Genomic DNA, 18,475 nt, shown 5'->3' on the forward strand with positions numbered 1-18,475 from the left:
TCCGCATGGGCCGGCTACCCGGCAATGCCCTCCCTGGGTCCCACCTCGCCCAACCCTCCCTTTACACTGGGGACATTAAGGCAGGGTCCTCTGTCCACCCCGCTCTGTCCGGCGCCACCGCCCGCCCGCCCGGGGCCCCAGGAAGGAGCCGCAGCCCTGGGTGCAGGTCGCTTTATTCAGGCGGGAGGCGGGAGGGGAGCTGGTGGGTGGGTGGGCGGCGGGGACGGGAGAAAGCAGGTGGCGGGGTCCGCGGGGTTGACCGGCAGGGGCCGGGGAGGCCCCCTCCTCCCGGCGGGCTTCCTGATCCTCTCTGGGCGTCGCACCCGGGGCCGGGACCGACCGACTGACCGCCGGAGGGTCGGGTCGGGGCGCGCGGGCGAGGGGCGGGGGCTCAGTTCCGGGCGGCGATGACCACGGACAGGGCCACGCCCCCCAGGGCCACGGCGGTCGCGCCGAACAGCCACTTCCACGGGATGGACTGCGGGATGGACGGACGGACGGACCAGGAGGGCTCAGCCCCGGCCCGCCCCGCCCGGTCTGTTCCACCCTGCACATCTGTCCGTCTGTCCCCCCGTCCGTCTGTCCACCTACCCATCTGTCCGATCGGTCCGTCTGTCCCCCCGTCTGTCTGCCCCCCCTGTCCGTCTGCCCCCCCCCCCCCCCCCCCGTCCTCTGTCCCCCCGCCCATCTGTCCCATCTGTCCCCCCGTCCGTCTGCCCCCTGCCAAGTGCCTTGGGCCCTTTCACCGGTGTCTCCCGGCTCACCCAGGTGGCCTTCCCCGGGCCCTTGGGGGGCAGGCTGGGGTTGCCCAGCATCTTGCGGTACAGCGCCGTCTCTGTGCTCCGCTGGGCCGCGTGCTTCTTCACCAGCTTGGACAGCTCCGCATGGATGGTCTGGAGACGGGGGACGGGAGGTCGGGCGCGGGGACAGGGGACAGTGGTGCCCGGGGTGCAGGGCGGGAGTGCCCGTCGGGGCTCACCTTGTTGGAGGGCTCCAGCCTGAGGGCCGCTCTGAGGATGGGGATGGCCTCGCTGTACTCGCCCTGCTGCGCCAGAACCTGGGGACACGGGCGCCTGGGGACCGGCCCACCCTCCCCGGCCACACGGGCCGACGCCGCAGGTCCGGGGCCTGGTCCCGGTGCCACCGGGCCGCCTCCCCGTGCGGGACTCTGCCAGCTCGGACTTGCGGAGGAGTGGCGTCCCGACCTATGCCCGGTGTCCTGTTCCTGTGGCCCGACCCCGTAGCCCCCGTGTTCTGGCTCGTCCTCTGGTCCCCTCCCTTGTCCCAGTGTCCACATCCACGTGAACCCCTCATCCCCGCGTCCCCCGTCCCCGTCCCACCTTGCCCTTGCGGAAGAGCGCCTTGACGTTGTGCGGCTGCAGCTGCAGCACGAGGCTGCAGGAGCGCAGGGCCGCGCGGTGGTGGCCAAGCTTCAGCTGCGCGGCCGCCAGGTTGTTGAGACACTTGACCTTGAGGGTCAGCAGCTGCTCCTCCTCCTCGGGCGTCACGTCCACTGCGGGCGCGGCAGCGGGACGGGCTCAGCGACACCGCCCGGCCACCCCGGCCACCCGGCCCTCCGCCCCCGAGAGCCCGGCCCACCTTTGGCGCTGGCGGTGATGGCGCGCAGTGCCAGGTCGTAGGAGTTGGCGGCCAGCACGAAGTCCGCGCGCTGGTAGTGGGCGTTCCCCCGCTCGCGCTTGCGGTCGGCCAGGTCCACGCGCGCCGGGCCCCCCAGCAGCTCCAGGTCAGGGGCCGGCGCGGCCGCCAGCAGCGTCACCTCCAGGCACAGCGCCGCGTCGGGGGGCACGCAGGGGCTCCGGCTGGGGGGCGGCGGGGGTCCTGTGTCTGCGGGGTCTAGGGCGTGCCGGCCCGGGGACCCCTCCCCAGCCCCGGGCCCCCCTCACCTGCCCTGCGGGCCGTAGCAGTACTTGGAGTCCGCGGTCACCATGGCGGACTCGCCCACGTCCATGAGCGGGATGCTCAGGTCCAGCGCCTAGGGAGGCGGGAGCTCAGTGCCCGGCGGAGCTGGGGGTGGTGGCCCCTGGCCCCTGCTGCCCCCTGGCCCCTCCTGCTGCCCCCTGGTCCCTGATGCCCCCTGGTCCCTGATGTCCCCTGGTTCCTGATGCCCCTGATGCCCCCTGGTCCCTGATGCCCCCTGGTCCCTGATGGTCCCTGATGCCCCTGGTCCCTGATGCCCCTGGTCCCTGATGCCCCTGGTCCCTGATGGTCCCTGATGCCCCTGGTCCCTGATGCCCCCTGGTCCCTGATGGTCTCTGATGCCCCTGGTCCCTGATGCCCCTGGTCCCTGATGGTCCCTGATGCCCCTGGTCCCTGATGCCCCCTGGTCCCTGATGGTCCCTGATGCCCCTGGTCCCTGATGCCCCTTGGTCCCTGATGTCTCCTGGTCCCCGATGGTCCCTGATGCCCCCTGGTCCCTGATGCCCCCTGGTCCCTGATGCCCCCTGGTCCCTGATGCCCCTGGTCCCTGATGCCCCCTGGTCCCCGATGGTCCCTGATGCCCCCCGGTCCCTGATGGTCCCTGATGCCCCCTGGTCCCTGATGGTCCCTGATGCCCCCTGGTCCCTGATGCCCCTGGTCCCCGATGGTCCCTGATGCCCCCTAGTCCCTGATGGTGCCTGATGCCCCCTGGTCCCTGGTGCCCCCTGGTCCGTGATGCCCCTGGTCCCCGATGGTCCCTGATGCCCCCTGGTCCCTGATGCCCCCTGGTCCCTGGTGCCCCTAGCCCCTGCTGCCCCCTGGTCCCCGATGGCCCCTGATGCCCCCTGGTCCCTGATGCCCCCTGGTCCCTGGTGCCCCTAGCCCCTGCTGCCCCCTGGTCCCCGATGCCCCCTGGCCCCTGCTGCCCCCTGGTCCCTGATGGTTCCTGATGCCCCTGGTCCCTGATGCCCCCTGGTCCCTGATGGTCCCTGATGCCCCCTGGTCCCTGATGGTCCCTGATGCACCCTGGTCCCTGATGCCCCTGGTCCCTGATGCCCCTGGTCCCTGGTGCCCCCTGGTCCCTGATGCCCCTGGTCCCTGATGCCCCCTGGTCCCCGATGGTCCCTGATGCCCCCTGGTCCCCGATGGTCCCTGATGCTCCTGGTCCCTGATGCCCCCTGGTCCCTCCTGATGCCCCCTGGTCCCTGATGCCCCCTGGGCCCTGCCCAGCCGCTCACCTGGATGACGTCGCAGTCCCCCAGCGTGACCTGCAGCTCAGGCTCGTCCAGCACCCGGGCGCCGCTCTCCAGAGACACCTGCAGCCGCACCGTCACCACCTGGCCCTGCACCGGGCGGGCCGAACCGGGGGGCCCCGGGATGAGCGTCTTCTTCCTCAGCAGGCCATTCCCTGGGGCGGGGGAGCCGACAGGGCAGCTGGGCACGGGGCCGAGACGGCGCGGCGGGCAGGGGCAGGGCGGGGGCGAGGCCTGGCACGGGGACCCGCCGCCCCCACACACCCCGCCGGTCCCGGGAGGCGCAGAGGCCCGGCAGCCCGAGGTCACTAGCCCGCCCGCGGGGAGCAGCTCCCGCGCCCCCCACCCCGGAACCGGCCGCGGGCTCACCCAGGATGTCCAGCCACTCCGGGGCGGCGGGCTCGGGCTGCCGCCTCGGCTCCTCGGCTGCCAGGAGCTGCCGGGCCGGGGCGGCGGGGGGCGCCGTGTCCTCCAGGGGCGGCAGGTCGGCCAGGTCGTCCGCGTCCGGGTCCCCGTCCTCCAGCGGCTCCTCCAGCACCTCGAAGTCCTCGGGCGGGGCGGGGGGCTCGGGGCCCGCGGGCTCAGCGCAGGTCGCCATCGGGTCTGCGGACGCGCCCGGGGCGCCGCGGGGGAGTCCCCGGCAGAGGGCGGCGCGGCTCGGCTCGGCTCGGCGCGGCTCGCACGGGGGTCCTAGGGGTCGGGCAGCGGCCGCTCGCGGGAGGCTGCGTGTGGACACTCGACCGGCGGCCCCGGCGCGGGCGCAGCCTCCCTGCGGACGTGGGTGCGGAGGGCGCGGGGCGGGGTGCTGGTCGCCGACCCCGGCCCCGTCCGCAGCGCCCCGCCGCCTCCCGCCCCGGGGCCCGGACCCCCGCCCAACCGTCAGCGCGCCGAGAGCCCCCGCCCGGCCCCAAAGTGCGGCGCGGCCTCCGCCGCCGGACCCGCGGGCCCTGGACTCCCGGAAGCGGCCGGCGGCCCCCGACACCCCCGCGGGGACCCCCACACCCCTCCCCCCCGGCGCCCCGGGGACAGACACGTGCCTGTGGCTCGGGGACCCCCGCCTGGGGTGCTGCGCCCCCTCCCCGCCCCCAGCACCGCCGCCGCTCCGGGAGCCAGCGCCGCCCCGCCCCGCCTCGCGCGCCCATTGGCCGCCGCCCCCGCCGCCGCGCTGTCATCGGCGGCGCAAGCCCCGCCCCCACGCGCCCATTGGCCGCCGCGCCGCCGCCGCGAGCTCAATAGCCGGCCAGCACGTCCGTCCCGAGGGCTCCGCCCCCTTCCTGCTCCGCCCGCGGCTGGGGGGGTGCACTCTTAAGGGGCCGCGGCCAGAGAGCCGGGGGCGGCGCGGGGGCGTCTGCGCTACCCGCTGAGCCGGAGCTGAGCTGCTTACTGGCCTTGCCTGGGGGGCTCCGAGCTGCCCTTTGGGGGCCGGGGGCGCCCCCGTTTCTAGTGCATGAAGGCGCGGGGAGCCCCCAACTTCCGGGCAGCTGGAGCCCGCAGCCCCCTGACTGCAAGCGCATGCGTGCGGGGGGTGGCCTGCAGGCTCGGGGTACACCCGCCGCTCCCCGCAACTGTCCCGGCGCGATAAGGCGGCCTGCCGCGAACGTGCGCTTTGCGGAGTCTGATTCTGAAAATAGGGGTGCCCGCTCCTCGCCTAGAATGTCCCCCCCGCCTTTTTCCTCCTCCTCCCCGCCCACCCGGGAGGCATTCCAGCGGGCACTGCCCACCCCCACCCCACCCAGGCCTGACCCCCATGCGGTGCAGAGGGTGGGGGAAGGCGACAGCCCAGGGTGGGAAGTGGGGGGACCAGCTCTGGGAGCAGGTAAACCTGCTTGGAGAGGGGAGGAGCTGGGCGCGCTGCTGCCACTGGGTTCCTTGCCTCCTCCTCCTCCTCCTCCTCCTGGAAGCCCTCTGTGACCTCCCCAGGTCAGCCCAGGTGCGGGGGGGGGGGGGGGGCTCTCACTGGAGGCCTTGGGGTTCCCCCTGCACCCTGGCTCGGGCCCTCGGGAAGATGAACGAGGACACGGCTGTGGCTGTGGGTCTCCGCGCTCGAGCTCCGGGCAGTGAGAGGCTGGTGGAGCGGTGTTACCGCGCGCGCCCTAGTGGGTCCGTCCGTCCGTCTGTCCGTCCGTCTCGGCTTAACTGCTGACCGGAGAACCAGGACGTCCCTCGGGCACACTTAGCCCCGGGGCTCTGTCTCATCAAGTCAACCGCGGGGCTGTGGCCGGGCGGTGGCACACCAGGTTGAGCGCACACATCGCAGTCAGCAAGGACCCGGGTTCCAGCCCCCAGTCCCCACCCCGTCCTGAACTTCTGCCTGTCTCTGTCCAATAAATACCTAACAACTTAAAAAGGAATAGATGAAGGGGGCGGGCACGGCCGGCCTCAGGCTAGGAGGTAATGTCATGGCTCTGCAGTAGGAATCTCCTGCCTGAGGCTGAGGCCCCAGGTTCAATCCCCAGCACCACCATCAGCCGGAGCCGAGCAGGACTCTGGGTAAATAAATAAAATTAAGAGAAAAAAAAAAAAGGGGGGGGGTGGGAATTGGAAAATGGTGACACGGCTCCACGGGCGGCTCAGACTCACAGCCCAGGGAGTCGGGGAGGTCGGGCCCCTCTCTCCTTCCTTTCCTCCCCGTCTCTTGTCAAACGCTCTGCTCTCCCTCGGCAGGGGTAGTCAGTCAAATTAACCTTAAGCAGAAAACCCTTGGGGGGGAAAGGCCAAGGCTCAAGTGCTACGTACCAGCACTCACAGCTCAGGAGTACTAAGATCAGTACTTGGCATCCTACAAGGGAGGGTCGGGAAGTGACAGGCTGAGGGTCGAGGAGGAGGAGACACAGCGGGGTCACCGCCGCGGGCTGGACCTTCGCTCCGGAAGAGCCCCGGCCCGGGCGGTCCAGGGTCACGTGAGTCCCGACCCGCTACTGGCCACCGAGCATCCCCGACCCACGCGGAGGGATGTCTTCCGGCCTGAACTGCGCACTTCCGGCGGCCGCGGAATTCCGGCTTGGCAAAGTCCGCAGGCGCGGCAGCAGCCGCCTGATTGGCTGGCACTGGAACGCGCGCGCCGCGGCCCCGCCCCTGGGGCGGCGACTCCGGGAACGTGGGGCGGGGCTTGCTGGGGACGCCTCGGCTCTCACGCACGGCGCGTGCTGACGTCACGGGCGCCATCCCGGAAGCGCTACGGGGCCGCCAGATGTGCAGGTGCTGCCGCCGCCGCCGGGTCGGGTCCGAGGGTTTGGGGGTGTGGGGTCCGGGGCAGGGGTGGGGGCGCATCGCGGTGACCTACGGGCCGAGGCCGATTCCCTCACTTTCAGCTTAGCCCTGACCCCCAACACTCAGTCCCCCCTGACCCCCAGGACTCAGTCCCCCCTGACCCCCAGGACTCAGTGTCCCTCTGAACCCTGACCCCCAGGACTCAGTCACCACTGACCCCCAACACTCAGTCCCCCCCTGACCCCCAGGACTAGGTCTCCCTCTGAACCCTGACCCCCAGGACTCAGTCCCCACTGACCCCTGACCCCCAGGACTCAGTCCCCCCTGACCCCCAGGACTCAGTCCCCCCTGACCCCCAGGACTCAGTCACCACTGACCCCCAACACTCAGTCCCCCCCTGACCCCCAGGACTCAGTCTCCCTCTGAACCCTGACCCCCAGGACTCAGTCCCCCCTGACCCCCAGGACTCAGTCCCCCCCTGACCCCCAGGACTCAGTCCCCCCTGACCCCCAGGACTCAGTGCCCCCTGACCCCCAGGACTCAGTCTCCCTCTGAACCCTGACCCCCAGGACTCAGTCCCCCCTGACCCCCAGGACTCAGTCCCCCCTGACCCCCAGGACTCAGTCCCCCCCTGACCCCCAGGACTCAGTGCCCCCTGACCCCCAGGACTCAGTCTCCCTCTGAACCCTGACCCCCAGGACTCAGTCCCCCCTGACCCCCAGGACTCAGTCCCCCCTGACCCCCAGGACTCAGTCCCCCCCTGACCCCCAGGACTCAGTCCCCCCTGACCCCCAGGACTCAGTCCCCCCCTGACCCCCAGGACTCAGTGCCCCCTGACCCCCAGGACTCAGTCTCCCTCTGAACCCTGACCCCCAGGACTCAGTCCCCCCTGACCCACAGGACTCAGTCCCCCCCTGACCCGCAGGACTCAGTCCCCCCTGACCCCCAGGACTCAGTGCCCCCTGACCCCCAGGACTCAGTCCCCCCTGACCCCCAGGACTCAGTCCCCCCCTGACCCGCAGGACTCAGTCCCCCCTGACCCCCAGGACTCAGTCCCCCCCTGACCCCCAGGACTCAGTCCCCCCTGACCCCCAGGACTCAGTGCCCCCTGACCCCCAGGACTCAGTCTCCCTCTGAACCCTGACCCCCAGGACTCAGTCCCCCCTGACCCCCAGGACTCAGTCCCCCCCTGACCCCCAGGACTCAGTCTCCCTCTGAACCCTGACCCCCAGGAATAAGTCACCCCTGACCCCCAGGACTCAGTCTCACTTTGAACCCTGACCCCCAGGAATAAGTCACCCCTGACCCCCAGGACTCAGTCCCCCCTGACCCCCAGGACTCAGTCTCCCTCTGAACCCTGACCCCCAGGACTCAGTCCCCCCTGACCCCCAGGACTCAGTCCCCCCTGACCCCCAGGACTCAGTCCCCCCCTGACCCCCAGGACTCAGTCCCCCCTGACCCCCAGGACTCAGTCCCCCCCTGACCCCCAGGACTCAGTGCCCCCTGACCCCCAGGACTCAGTCTCCCTCTGAACCCTGACCCCCAGGAATAAGTCACCCCTGACCCCCAGGAATAAGTCACCCCTGACCCCCAGGACTCAGTCCCCCCTGACCCCCAGGACTCAGTCTCCCTCTGAACCCTGACCCCCAGGACTCAGTCCCCCCTGACCCCCAACACTCAGTCCCCCCTGACCCCCAGGACTCAGTCTCCCTCTGAACCCTGACCCCCAGGACTCAGTCCCCCCTGACCCACAGGACTCAGTCCCCCCTGACCCCCAGGACTCAGTCCCCCCTGACCCCCAGGACTCAGTCTCCCTCTGAACCCTGACCCCCAGGAATAAGTCCCCACTGACCCCTGACCCCCAGGACTCAGTCCCCCCTGACCCCCAGGACTCAGTCCCCCCTGACCCGCAGGACTCAGTCCCCCCTGACCCCCAGGACTCAGTCCCCCCCTGACCCCCAGGACTCAGTCCCCCCTGACCCCCAGGACTCAGTGCCCCCTGACCCCCAGGACTCAGTCTCCCTCTGAACCCTGACCCCCAGGACTCAGTCCCCCCTGACCCCCAGGACTCAGTCCCCCCCTGACCCCCAGGACTCAGTCTCCCTCTGAACCCTGACCCCCAGGAATAAGTCACCCCTGACCCCCAGGACTCAGTCTCACTTTGAACCCTGACCCCCAGGAATAAGTCACCCCTGACCCCCAGGACTCAGTCCCCCCTGACCCCCAGGACTCAGTCTCCCTCTGAACCCTGACCCCCAGGACTCAGTCCCCCCTGACCCCCAGGACTCAGTCCCCCCTGACCCCCAGGACTCAGTCCCCCCCTGACCCCCAGGACTCAGTCCCCCCCTGACCCCCAGGACTCAGTGCCCCCTGACCCCCAGGACTCAGTCTCCCTCTGAACCCTGACCCCCAGGACTCAGTCCCCCCTGACCCACAGGACTCAGTCCCCCCCTGACCCGCAGGACTCAGTCCCCCCTGACCCCCAGGACTCAGTGCCCCCTGACCCCCAGGACTCAGTCCCCCCTGACCCCCAGGACTCAGTCCCCCCCTGACCCCCAGGACTCAGTCCCCCCTGACCCCCAGGACTCAGTGCCCCCTGACCCCCAGGACTCAGTCTCCCTCTGAACCCTGACCCCCAGGACTCAGTCTCCCTCTGAACCCTGACCCCCAGGACTCAGTCCCCCCCTGACCCCCAGGACTCAGTCTCCCTCTGAACCCTGACCCCCAGGAATAAGTCACCCCTGACCCCCAGGACTCAGTCTCACTTTGAACCCTGACCCCCAGGAATAAGTCACCCCTGACCCCCAGGACTCAGTCCCCCCTGACCCCCAGGACTCAGTCTCCCTCTGAACCCTGACCCCCAGGACTCAGTCCCCCCTGACCCCCAGGACTCAGTCCCCCCCTGACCCCCAGGACTCAGTCCCCCCTGACCCCCAGGACTCAGTCCCCCCCTGACCCCCAGGACTCAGTGCCCCCTGACCCCCAGGACTCAGTCTCCCTCTGAACCCTGACCCCCAGGACTCAGTCCCCCCTGACCCACAGGACTCAGTCCCCCCCTGACCCGCAGGACTCAGTCCCCCCTGACCCCCAGGACTCAGTGCCCCCTGACCCCCAGGACTCAGTCCCCCCTGACCCCCAGGACTCAGTCCCCCCCTGACCCCCAGGACTCAGTCCCCCCTGACCCCCAGGACTCAGTCTCCCTCTGAACCCTGACCCCCAGGAATAAGTCACCCCTGACCCCCAGGACTCAGTCCCCCCTGACCCCCAGGACTCAGTCTCCCTCTGAACCCTGACCCCCAGGACTCAGTCCCCCCTGACCCCCAACACTCAGTCCCCCCTGACCCCCAGGACTCAGTCTCCCTCTGAACCCTGACCCCCAGGACTCAGTCCCCCCTGACCCACAGGACTCAGTCCCCCCCTGACCCGCAGGACTCAGTCCCCCCTGACCCCCAGGACTCAGTCCCCCCTGACCCCCAGGACTCAGTCTCCCTCTGAACCCTGACCCCCAGGAATAAGTCACCCCTGACCCCCAGGACTCAGTCCCCCCTGACCCCCAGGACTCAGTCTCCCTCTGAACCCTGACCCCCAGGACTCAGTCCCCTCTGACCCCCAACACTCAGTCCCCCCTGACCCCTGACCCCCAGGACTCAGTCCCCCCTGACCCCCAGGACTCAGTCCCCCCTGACCCCCAGGACTCAGTCCCCCCCTGACCCCCAGGACTCAGTCCCCCCTGACCCCGGACCCCCCAGGACTCAGTCCCCCCTGACCCCCCAGGGGTCAGTTCCCCCGACCTCCGACCCCCCAGGCCGTCTCTGAGGTCCCCTCCCGTCCTGTCCCCCATTGACGCAGACCCACCCCTCACCTTCCCTTTTAGAACGAGAAAGTGGCGTCAGCCACCGGTGGCGCCTGGGCCTGGGACCGCAGCTGAGGATGGCGGGCGGGGGGGAGTAACGCTGAGGGCAGAGCCGCGGGCAGCCAGCCGGGCAAGCGCACCCAGCAAGGCCCCGGGTTCGAGCCCCGGCCCCCACCCGCAGGGGGCAGCTTCGGGAGCCGTGACGCAGGGCTGCGGGCGTCTCGCAGTGTCGCCTCCTCTGCACTGGTGACCCGGCCCGTCTGTGCTTCTGCTGTGCCCGAGGACGGAACAGTGATGGCGGGCAGCAGGCCGTCCTCCGGTGCTGACATCCTGACACCCCTGCCGAGGAGGCTCCTCTGGGGGCTTCTGCTCCGCGTGGGCACAGCCCCAGGCAGCTGGGCCATCTGTCCGTCCGTCTGGCTGCGTCCGAGAAGCAGCGGCGAGCCCAGGGCCACCGCCAGCCCTGCCCACGGGGCTCCGGTGACTCACGCCCGGCTTTGTTTCCGGCGCCCAGGGCCCGCGGGTCTGGCCCACTGCTGCCCGGGACCCCCCGCCCTGGATCCTTGGCAGGGCGTCCGTCCGTCCCGAGGAACCAGGCCAGTGCACCCTGGTCACAGACCCGGACGTGGGGGACAGGAGGGTCCCGGCCCCGCAGCACCTGCAGAAGCTCTGGGGCCGAGTCTCTGTCTCCCTGATGCCACCCTGCGGCCATGATGTCCCAGTGAAACGGAAACGAAGAAGCCCCCGGCCCCTCTGTGACCAGGGTGCACGGCCTGGGTGTGAGGTCCCAGGTTCAATCCCAGGTTCTGCATTTCTTGCTTGGTTTTATTTATTATTAATATTTATTTTCCCTTTTGTCGCCCTTGTTGTTTAACATTGTTGTGGTTATTGCTGTTATTGCTGTTGTTGTTGGATAGGACAGAGAGAAATGGAGAGAGGAGGGGAAGACAGAGAGGGGGAGAGAAAGACAGACACCTGCAGACCTGCTTCACCGCCTGGGAAGCGACTCCCCTGCAGGTGGGGAGCCGGGGGCTCGAACCGGGATCCTTATGCCAGTCCTTGGGCTTCGCGCCACCTGCGTTTAACCCGCTGCGCCACCGCCCGACTCCCAGGCTGAGCTGCTCAGCATCCTTGGACATCAGCTCTGGCTTATGGTGGAGCAGGGGACTGAACCTGCGACGTTGGAGCCTCAGGCATGGGAGTCTGTTTGCGTAACCATCATGCTGTCTCCCCGCCCTTGTTGTCTTTTCTTTGTTGGTTGGAGACAGAGACTGCAAAGAAGGGGAGATAGAAGGCAGAGACGCCTGCACCCGGCTGCGCCGCTCCTGAAGCTTTCCCTTGCAGGTGGGGAGTGGGGGCTCGAACCCGGGTCTTTGCACGCGTGGTGACACCTGCATTCAACCGGATGTGCCGCCGCCCAGCCCCAGATTCCGTCTTTTAAACCCACTTTAAAGGGGGCCGGAGGAGAGAGGAGACGCACCGACACCCAGCACCCGCAGCCCTGGGGACATGGAGCCGGCGGACTCGGCCTCCCGTGCCTTCTGCAGCCACATGCTCAGCATGGTGAACGAGGAGGACGTGAACGCCATCATCCTGGCCCAGAAGAACATGTGAGGGGGGGGGGTCCTGTCCTGGCTGCTCGAACCCGGGCCTCCCACGGCAATCCCAGGCGTCAGTCACCCGCCGAGCCCCGGCTGCCCCGCTTTAGACACAGAATCTCTCTACGTCCGTGTCCAAGCCCTGCGACTGGTGGCGCCGACGGCGTGTGGGGATTGAACCCACAGCGCCACTGCTGTTTGGGGGGAGACGGGGACGGACAGACAGACGCCGGCAGCCCTGCTGCACAGCCCGGAGCTCTGCGCGGGGAGGCCGGCCGGGCGGGGGGGGGGGGGGCAGCCGAGCAGTCCGCATGCCGAGAGCCTTTCCCGGCCCCGGGTGCGAGGCCGCTGACCCCTCGTCCCCCAGGCTGGACCGGTTCGAGAAGACCAACCAGATGTTGCTCAACTTCAACGGGCTGGCGGGCGCGCGGCTGCAGCACATGGCGGAGCGGCTGGGCCAGCACACACGCGCCCTGCTGGACATGAAGCGCGACCTGGACAGCGTCTTCCGCAGGATCCGGTCGGCCCGGGGCCCCACCACTGCCCCACCCGGGACCCCCAGAACTGCCCCACCGGGACCCCACCCACTGCCCCACCCGGACCCCGGTACCCCCCACCTACTGCCCCACCAGGACCCCCACCACTGCCCCACCCGGGACCCCACCCACTGCCAACCCTGGGACCCCCACCCGGGACCCCACCCACAGCCCGACCTGGGACCCCAGACCCCCAGGACTGCCCCACCCGGGACCCCCACCCACTGCCCCACCCGGAACTCCCACCCACTGCCCCACACGGGACCCCAGCCACTGCTCCACCAGGACACCCACCCACTGCCCCTCCCGGGACCCTCCTTGTGCCCTCAGGGATGCTCAGGATGGCCAGCATGGGGTCCCCCCCTCCACCCAAGGCTGGGGTGTCCTCCCGTCCCCCCCTCAGGGTGGTGTCCTCCCGTCCTCCCCCAGGGTGGTGTCCCCCGTCCTCCCCCAGGCTGGTGTCCCCAGAGTGCAGCCAAGCCCGAACCCCCTCGCCAAGCCTGTCTCCCCACAGGACCCTGAAGAGCAAGCTGAGCCGGCAGCACCCCGAGGCCTTCAGCTGTGAGTGGGGGCAGCCCCGGGGGCGGGTTCCTAAGGGCCCGTGGGGGGCTCCCGGCACCCCGTCAGCTGCTGAGTCCCTCCAGGGTCCCCACCGTTTGTGGGTGGGCGCGGGGAGGCGGCAGGAGGCAGTGCCCTGTTTCCCTGGCCCCCGCAGACATCCCGGAGGCGTCCTTCCTGGAGGAGGAGGATGAGGACGCCGTGGCCCCCAGCACCACCACCACCATCGCCACCTCTGAGCAGAGCTCGGGCTCCTGCGCCACCAGCCCCGACGCCCTGTCCCCGTGCCCGAGCCCCGGCGCTGAGGGCACGCCGCCCCGGCCCCCCTCGCCCGCCCTCAACGGCTGCAGCAGCCCCGGGCACAGGGACGGGGGGGAGAGCCCCAGCGACTAGCCCCCGTGCTCGGCCTGCAGTCAGAGGCCGGGAGGTGTTTCTGCAGAACAAGCAGGCTGGGCCCAGCCTGCCCCGGGTCCCCTCCCTGCCTGGGTGGGGCTCGAACCCAGGGCCTCACTGCTCCGCCCTCTCCACGCCCCTTTGCCGAGACCCTCTCCCCTTCATCTCTGAAAAGCTTCATTTGTCGTCGGTGCAGAGAAGACGGACAGCCCCCCTCACACCATTTCCTGGCCACCTCTGCCAAGGGAACATTGAACTGGGGGGACTGGGGGTGCAGCTGGGGGGGCGGGTTCGATCCCCAGCTCCTGTCTCAGCCAGAGCTCAGCGGGGCTCTGTTCTCGGGTCTTGGTCTCCCTCTGTTCCTCTCGTTATTCAAAACAAGTATTTAGAACTAATAAAAGTCGTTAAAGGGACATTCTGAGTGAGAGCCAGGCCTGGCTCTGGGCCTGCTGGGGTCAGGCTGGAGCCCGGGGCCGGTCACGACGGTCTCCCAGACGGGGGGGGGGGGGGAGGGGGGGGGGCTTCTGAAGCCACACGAGGCCTCGGTCAGGGCGCATCCACCTGGCTGTTTCCCAGGCCCCTGCCCAGCTCTGAGCTCTGGTTGGCGGCGGAGCTGGGGATGGAACCTGGGGCCTCAGAGCCTCGGCGGAGAGAATGCAGAAGCATCAGGCTGTCTCTTGTAGATTTTTATGTATTTGGTTATTTATTTATGAGAAAGACAGGAGAGAGAGAGAGAGAACCAGACGTCACTCTGGTACATGTGCTGCCAGGGATTGAACTCAGGACCTCATGCCTGAGAGTCCGATGCTTTATCCACTGCGCCACCTCCTGGACCCCTTGCTGGTTTTTTTTTTCCAAATGTATTATTTTACCCGAGCACTACTCGCGCTCTGGTTCATGGTGCAGGGATGTAACCTGGGACTTTGGAATCTCAGGCATGAGAGTCTCTTTGCAGAACCACTGTGCTGTCTAGCCCACCCATGTATTTTTTCTTTATTGGGGGATTAATGTTTTAGAGTCCACAGTAAATACAGCTTTTGTACATAGGTAACACTGCTCAGTTTTCCACATACTTGAACCCCCTCTGGGGCCTCTTCTGCCATCATATTCCAGAACCTGAACACTCCCCCACCCCAGAGTCCTTTACTTTGGTGCAATACACCAGTATTTGTTTTAATTTATTGGGTCTTTTATTATCTTTATTTATTGGATAGAGACAGCCAGAAAACTAGAGGGATGGAGGAGTTAGGGAGAAAGAGGGACACCGTTAGCCCTGCTTCACCACTCATGAAGCTTTCTCCCTGGAGGTGGGGGCCAGGGGCTGGAACCTGAGTCCTTGTGAGCTCTAAGGTGTGCTCACCCAGGTGACCCCCACTTGGCCCTTTATTTTACTCCCAGGGTTATCTCGGGCTCGATGACTGTACCACGAAGCCACTGCTCCTGGAGGCCATTTTTTTTCCCTTTTGTTGCCCTTGCTGTTTGTTATTATTATGGTTGATGTTGGATAGGACAGAGAAAAATGGAGAGAGGAGGGGAGACAGAGAGGGGGAGAGAAAGACAGACACCAGCAGACCTGCTTCACTGCCTGGGAAGCGACTCCCCTGCAGGTGGGAATTATTCGGCTCGTCAACGTATGGCAAGGTGTGCGAACTGGATGAGAGCAACACCCCCATGTGTGTGTGCCAGGACCCCACCAGCTGCCCGGCCCCTGTCGGCGACTTTGAGAAGGTCTGCAGCAATGACAACAAGACCTTTGACTCTTCCTGCCACTTCTTTGCCACCAAGTGTACCCTGGAGGGCACCAAGAAGGGCCACAAACTGCACCTGGACTACATCGGACCTTGCAAATACATTGCCCCCTGCCTGGACTCTGAGCTGACTGAGTTCCCCCTGCGCATGCGCGACTGGCTCAACGTATATAAGCCTCCCAGTGCCTCATGGGATAACGAGGTCCTGCCCAGCCCGAATCACCCAGCCATTTACGTTGGAGACTTTAATAGTCATCACCAAGACTGGGGATATTCTTCCACTTGTGCTGACGGCTCTATCTTAGCCGACTGGGCTTCAGCGAATGACCTCTCCCTATTATATGGTTCTGGGGCAGAGGGTAGACAGCATAATGGTTCTGCAAAGAGACTCTCCTGCCTGAGGCTCCAGAGTCCCAGGTTCAATCCCCCGCACCACCATAAGCCAGAGCCGAAAGGAGCTCTAGTTAAAAAAAAAAAGGGGAGGGATTATATTGTTATGTGGAAAATCGGGAAATGTTACCTATGTGCAAACTATTGTATTTACTGTCGACTGTAACAGTAATCCCCCAGTAAAGAAATGTATCACCAATAAAAACACATTCCTCGAGCGGAGGGCAGATAGCATAATGGTTATGCAAACAGGCTCTCATGTCTGAGGCTCCAGAGTCCCAGGTTCAACCCCCCCCCCTCCGCACCACCATAATCCAGAGCTGATCAGCGCTCTGGTTAATAATAATAATAATAATAAAGAAAAACATTCCCTGAATAATGAACGAACTGGAGCTCAGCTTGGCTCATGGCCTTGAACCCGGAATCCAGCGGCAAGTCCTAAGCTCGGTCCCGGCATCCCCGGCCTTCTGCCTGGGGAAGGGGTGCCCTGGCCTCTTGGGGGTGTCTGACTTTGGGGGCGACGCCGGATCGAGCCCCCGGCCTAGCCCGGCCGTGCGGCCCACGTGACCGGCGCTGGCCCCGCCCCCGGAAGGGCCGACTGCCCACACTGGGCGAGGCTTCGCGCGCCATCACCCAACATGGCGGCGGCGCGGGGGTGGCGCTGGCGCGGATTGTGACGCAGCGGGCTCGGCGCAGGCGCACTGGGCGGTGACCGCGCGCTTTCCGCTTCCGCCGCCCTCTTTCTGGTCGACGCGGCGGCGGAGACGGTGGGTGCGGGCCGCGCGGAGGCCGGGGGCGAGGTGTGGCTGGGGCCAGGGCCGGGGTCGATGGCGGGGTCGGGCCGACGCGGGGGGGGGGGGGGGGCCGAGGCCGCATGGCCGAGCCCGGGGATGCCTGGCGGGGCGGGGGCGCGCTCGGACCACGTGGGGGCTCGGCCCGCAGCGACCCCGGGGAACCCCGACACCAGCCCGGACATGGCGGATACCCATTCGGCCCGGACACGGGGCGGCCTCGGGATCAGCCCGGACGCGGGGGGGGTCGCGGGGATCAGCCCGGACGCGGGGGGGGGTCCCGGGGATCAGCTCGGATACGGGGGTGTCCCGGGGATCAGCCCGCATATGGGGGCGTCGCGTGGATCAGCCCGGACGCGGGGGGGGCCCCGGGGATCAGCCCGCATATGGGGGGGGTCGCGGGGATCAGCCCGGACACGGGGGGGGGGGTCCCGGGGATCAGCTCGGATACGGGGGGGGCCCCGGGGATCAGCTCGGATGCGGGGGGGGCCCCGGGGATCAGCTCGGATGCGGGGGGGTCCCGGAGATCAGCCCGCATATGGGGGGGGTCCCGGGGATCAGCCCGGACACGGGGGGGGGGGTCCCGGGATCTGCCCGGACGCGGGTGGGGGTCCCGGCATCAGCCCGGACATGGCGGATACCCCATCGGCCCGGACGCGGGGCGGGCTCGCATTGAGCCCGGACGGTCCTGCCCGACTCTGCACGCTGCGTCCCGGGCCCTTGCCGCGCTGACCCCTGCCCCGCCCCCAGGCAGGAAGATGCAGATCTTCGTGAAGACCCTGACGGGCAAGACCATCACCCTCGAGGTCGAGCCCAGCGACACCATCGAGAATGTCAAGGCCAAGATCCAGGACAAGGAGGGTAGGCGGGGCCCCTCGGCGGGGCGGGGCGGGGCGGGGGTCCGGTCCAGTCGGCCCGGCCCGGCCCGGCTGACCGCGCCTCCCCGCCCGCAGGCATCCCCCCTGACCAGCAGCGGCTGATCTTTGCGGGCAAGCAGCTGGAGGACGGGCGCACCCTGTCGGACTACAACATCCAGAAAGGTAGGGCTGCGCCGCTGCACGGTCGCCCCGGGGCCCGGCCCGGCCGAGGGTTCGAGTCCCGCCCGCCCCCGGGGCTCACCCAGTTACCCAGCGGGAGACCCTTCCGAAAGCCTCCTGGCTCAGGCTGTGAGGTCCCGGGTTCGACCCCCGGCACCCCCGGCAGCCGGAGCTGAGCAGGGCTGGGGTCTCATCGGTCTGCCGGCAGGAGGGGAGGGCGGCCCCGCCCCGCGACCCCTGACCCCGCCGCGTCGCCCCGCCCCCAGAGTCCACGCTGCACCTGGTGCTGCGCCTGCGCGGCGGCATCATCGAGCCGTCCCTGCGGCAGCTGGCGCAGAAGTACAACTGCGAGAAGATGATCTGCCGCAAGTGCTACGCGCGCCTGCACCCGCGCGCCGTCAACTGCCGCAAGAAGAAGTGCGGCCACACCAACAACCTGCGGCCCAAGAAGAAGATCAAGTGAACCCGCGCCCCCGCGCGCCCCTCTCTCTGTCTGTTTGTCCTGGAATAAACCGCAGCTCACGCATCTGTGTCCTGCCTGGGGGGCCCCGGGAGGGCAGTGCGGGTTCGAGGCCCCGGCCCGCCTCTGAGCTCAGGAGGCCCCGCGCGGCTGCGCGTGGGCGGCCTCCGCCAGTCGCGCCGGCACGAACACCGGGGCCAGGTGGCCCTCGCTGGGACGCGGGTCGGAGTCGGGACCCCGTGTCTCCCCCCTAGCTGGTTCCGCTCATCAGCCCTGCGACCCCCCCCCACCCCCTCAGCTAGTTTCTGCTTGGGACCCCGCCAGCTGATTCCCGCTCGGCCAACAGGCCCCAATGATCCCCAGCTGGTCCGGCCAGGAGAGGACACTGCGGCCGGGTGGGCAGCCACGCGGAGCCCCCTGAGCCTGGGTGGGCGAGAGCGGCAGGACCCCACTCAGCGCCCTATGGCGCCCCGGTCCCAGGAGCTGCGGCGGGCAGGCGGCCACGCAGGTCTCGGGGTGCAGGTGACGGGTGCGGATGTCGGAGGCAGCGGTAATAGGCGCGCACGGGGCCGACCTCCCCCGGTACTGGGTGCCCTGCACAAAGTGGCAAGGACATTTGCCGCCGCGCGGGACGCTCCTGGCCGCCGTGGGCCTCGGTCCCGGCAGCGGTGGTGGGGTTGCCCGCACCCCCACCCCTTCTCCCATCCCGG

The 18,475-nt window shown here is 68.4% G+C and overlaps 3 protein-coding genes across 9 annotated transcripts; 2 read left to right on the plus strand and 1 right to left on the minus strand.

The window, feature by feature from the left end:
- Window positions 1-156: 156 nt before the first annotated feature.
- FKBP8 (FKBP prolyl isomerase 8) lies at window positions 157-6,122 on the minus strand. Of its 4 annotated transcripts, none has more exons than XM_060182363.1 (8): window positions 5,928-6,122; window positions 3,561-3,881; window positions 3,177-3,346; window positions 1,905-1,993; window positions 1,600-1,820; window positions 980-1,057; window positions 765-893; window positions 157-478 (listed from the first exon to the last, which is right to left on the minus strand). In XM_060182363.1, exons 2-8 carry the CDS (start codon window positions 3,787-3,789, stop codon window positions 177-179), a joined length of 1,218 nt encoding a protein of 405 aa, XP_060038346.1. In that variant the 5' UTR covers window positions 3,790-3,881; window positions 5,928-6,122; the 3' UTR covers window positions 157-176. The 4 variants fall into 4 exon arrangements, with proteins under 4 accessions (XP_060038346.1, XP_060038345.1, XP_007533227.1 ...); XM_060182362.1 differs by having other exon boundaries at window positions 3,561-3,857; window positions 5,924-6,122; XM_007533165.3 differs by lacking the exon at window positions 5,928-6,122 and adding an exon at window positions 1,341-1,513 and having other exon boundaries at window positions 3,561-4,030.
- A 146-nt stretch (window positions 6,123-6,268) lies between these two features.
- KXD1 (KxDL motif containing 1) lies at window positions 6,269-13,727 on the plus strand. 2 transcript variants are annotated; one of them, XM_060182412.1, is made up of 5 exons: window positions 6,269-6,389; window positions 11,599-11,864; window positions 12,220-12,372; window positions 12,843-12,949; window positions 13,104-13,727. In XM_060182412.1, exons 2-5 carry the CDS (start codon window positions 11,764-11,766, stop codon window positions 13,337-13,339), a joined length of 597 nt encoding a protein of 198 aa, XP_060038395.1. In that variant the 5' UTR covers window positions 6,269-6,389; window positions 11,599-11,763; the 3' UTR covers window positions 13,340-13,727. The 2 variants fall into 2 exon arrangements, with proteins under 2 accessions (XP_060038395.1, XP_007533268.1); XM_007533206.3 differs by lacking the exon at window positions 6,269-6,389 and having other exon boundaries at window positions 11,514-11,864; window positions 12,903-12,949.
- Window positions 12,191-17,831, plus strand: UBA52 (ubiquitin A-52 residue ribosomal protein fusion product 1). 3 transcript variants are annotated; one of them, XM_060182427.1, is made up of 4 exons: window positions 12,191-12,196; window positions 17,019-17,129; window positions 17,222-17,308; window positions 17,572-17,831. In XM_060182427.1, exons 2-4 carry the CDS (start codon window positions 17,027-17,029, stop codon window positions 17,766-17,768), a joined length of 387 nt encoding a protein of 128 aa, XP_060038410.1. In that variant the 5' UTR covers window positions 12,191-12,196; window positions 17,019-17,026; the 3' UTR covers window positions 17,769-17,831. The 3 variants fall into 3 exon arrangements, with proteins under 3 accessions (XP_060038410.1, XP_060038408.1, XP_060038409.1); XM_060182425.1 differs by lacking the exon at window positions 12,191-12,196 and adding an exon at window positions 16,167-16,277; XM_060182426.1 differs by lacking the exon at window positions 12,191-12,196 and adding an exon at window positions 16,209-16,244.
- Window positions 17,832-18,475: the final 644 nt, after the last annotated feature.

The sequence above is a fragment of the Erinaceus europaeus genome, chromosome 23, assembly GCF_950295315.1.
Source record: "Erinaceus europaeus chromosome 23, mEriEur2.1, whole genome shotgun sequence".
Classification (NCBI taxonomy): domain Eukaryota; kingdom Metazoa; phylum Chordata; class Mammalia; order Eulipotyphla; family Erinaceidae; genus Erinaceus; species Erinaceus europaeus.

Bases quoted from the DNA above. Each gene is read 5' to 3' on its own strand.
- FKBP8 (XM_060182363.1), bottom strand. From the start codon at position 3,789: ATGGCGACCTGCGCTGAGCCCGCGGGCCCCGAGCCCCCCGCCCCGCCC. The intron at 3,347-3,560 runs GTGAGCCCGCGG...CCCCCGCCCCAG, and splicing joins GGAGTGGCTGGACATCCTGG to GGAATGGCCTGCTGAGGAAG. The intron at 1,821-1,904 runs GTGAGGGGGGCC...GCCGCCCCCCAG, and splicing joins TGCTACGGCCCGCAGGGCAG to CCGGAGCCCCTGCGTGCCCC.
- KXD1 (XM_060182412.1), top strand. From the start codon at position 11,764: ATGGAGCCGGCGGACTCGGCCTCCCGTGCCTTCTGCAGCCACATGCTC. The intron at 12,373-12,842 runs GTCGGCCCGGGG...GTCCTCCCCCAG, and splicing joins AGCGTCTTCCGCAGGATCCG to GCTGGTGTCCCCAGAGTGCA. The intron at 12,950-13,103 runs GTGAGTGGGGGC...TGGCCCCCGCAG, and splicing joins GCACCCCGAGGCCTTCAGCT to ACATCCCGGAGGCGTCCTTC.
- UBA52 (XM_060182427.1), top strand. From the start codon at position 17,027: ATGCAGATCTTCGTGAAGACCCTGACGGGCAAGACCATCACCCTCGAG. The intron at 17,130-17,221 runs GTAGGCGGGGCC...CCCCGCCCGCAG, and splicing joins CAAGATCCAGGACAAGGAGG to GCATCCCCCCTGACCAGCAG. The intron at 17,309-17,571 runs GTAGGGCTGCGC...CCCCGCCCCCAG, and splicing joins GGACTACAACATCCAGAAAG to AGTCCACGCTGCACCTGGTG.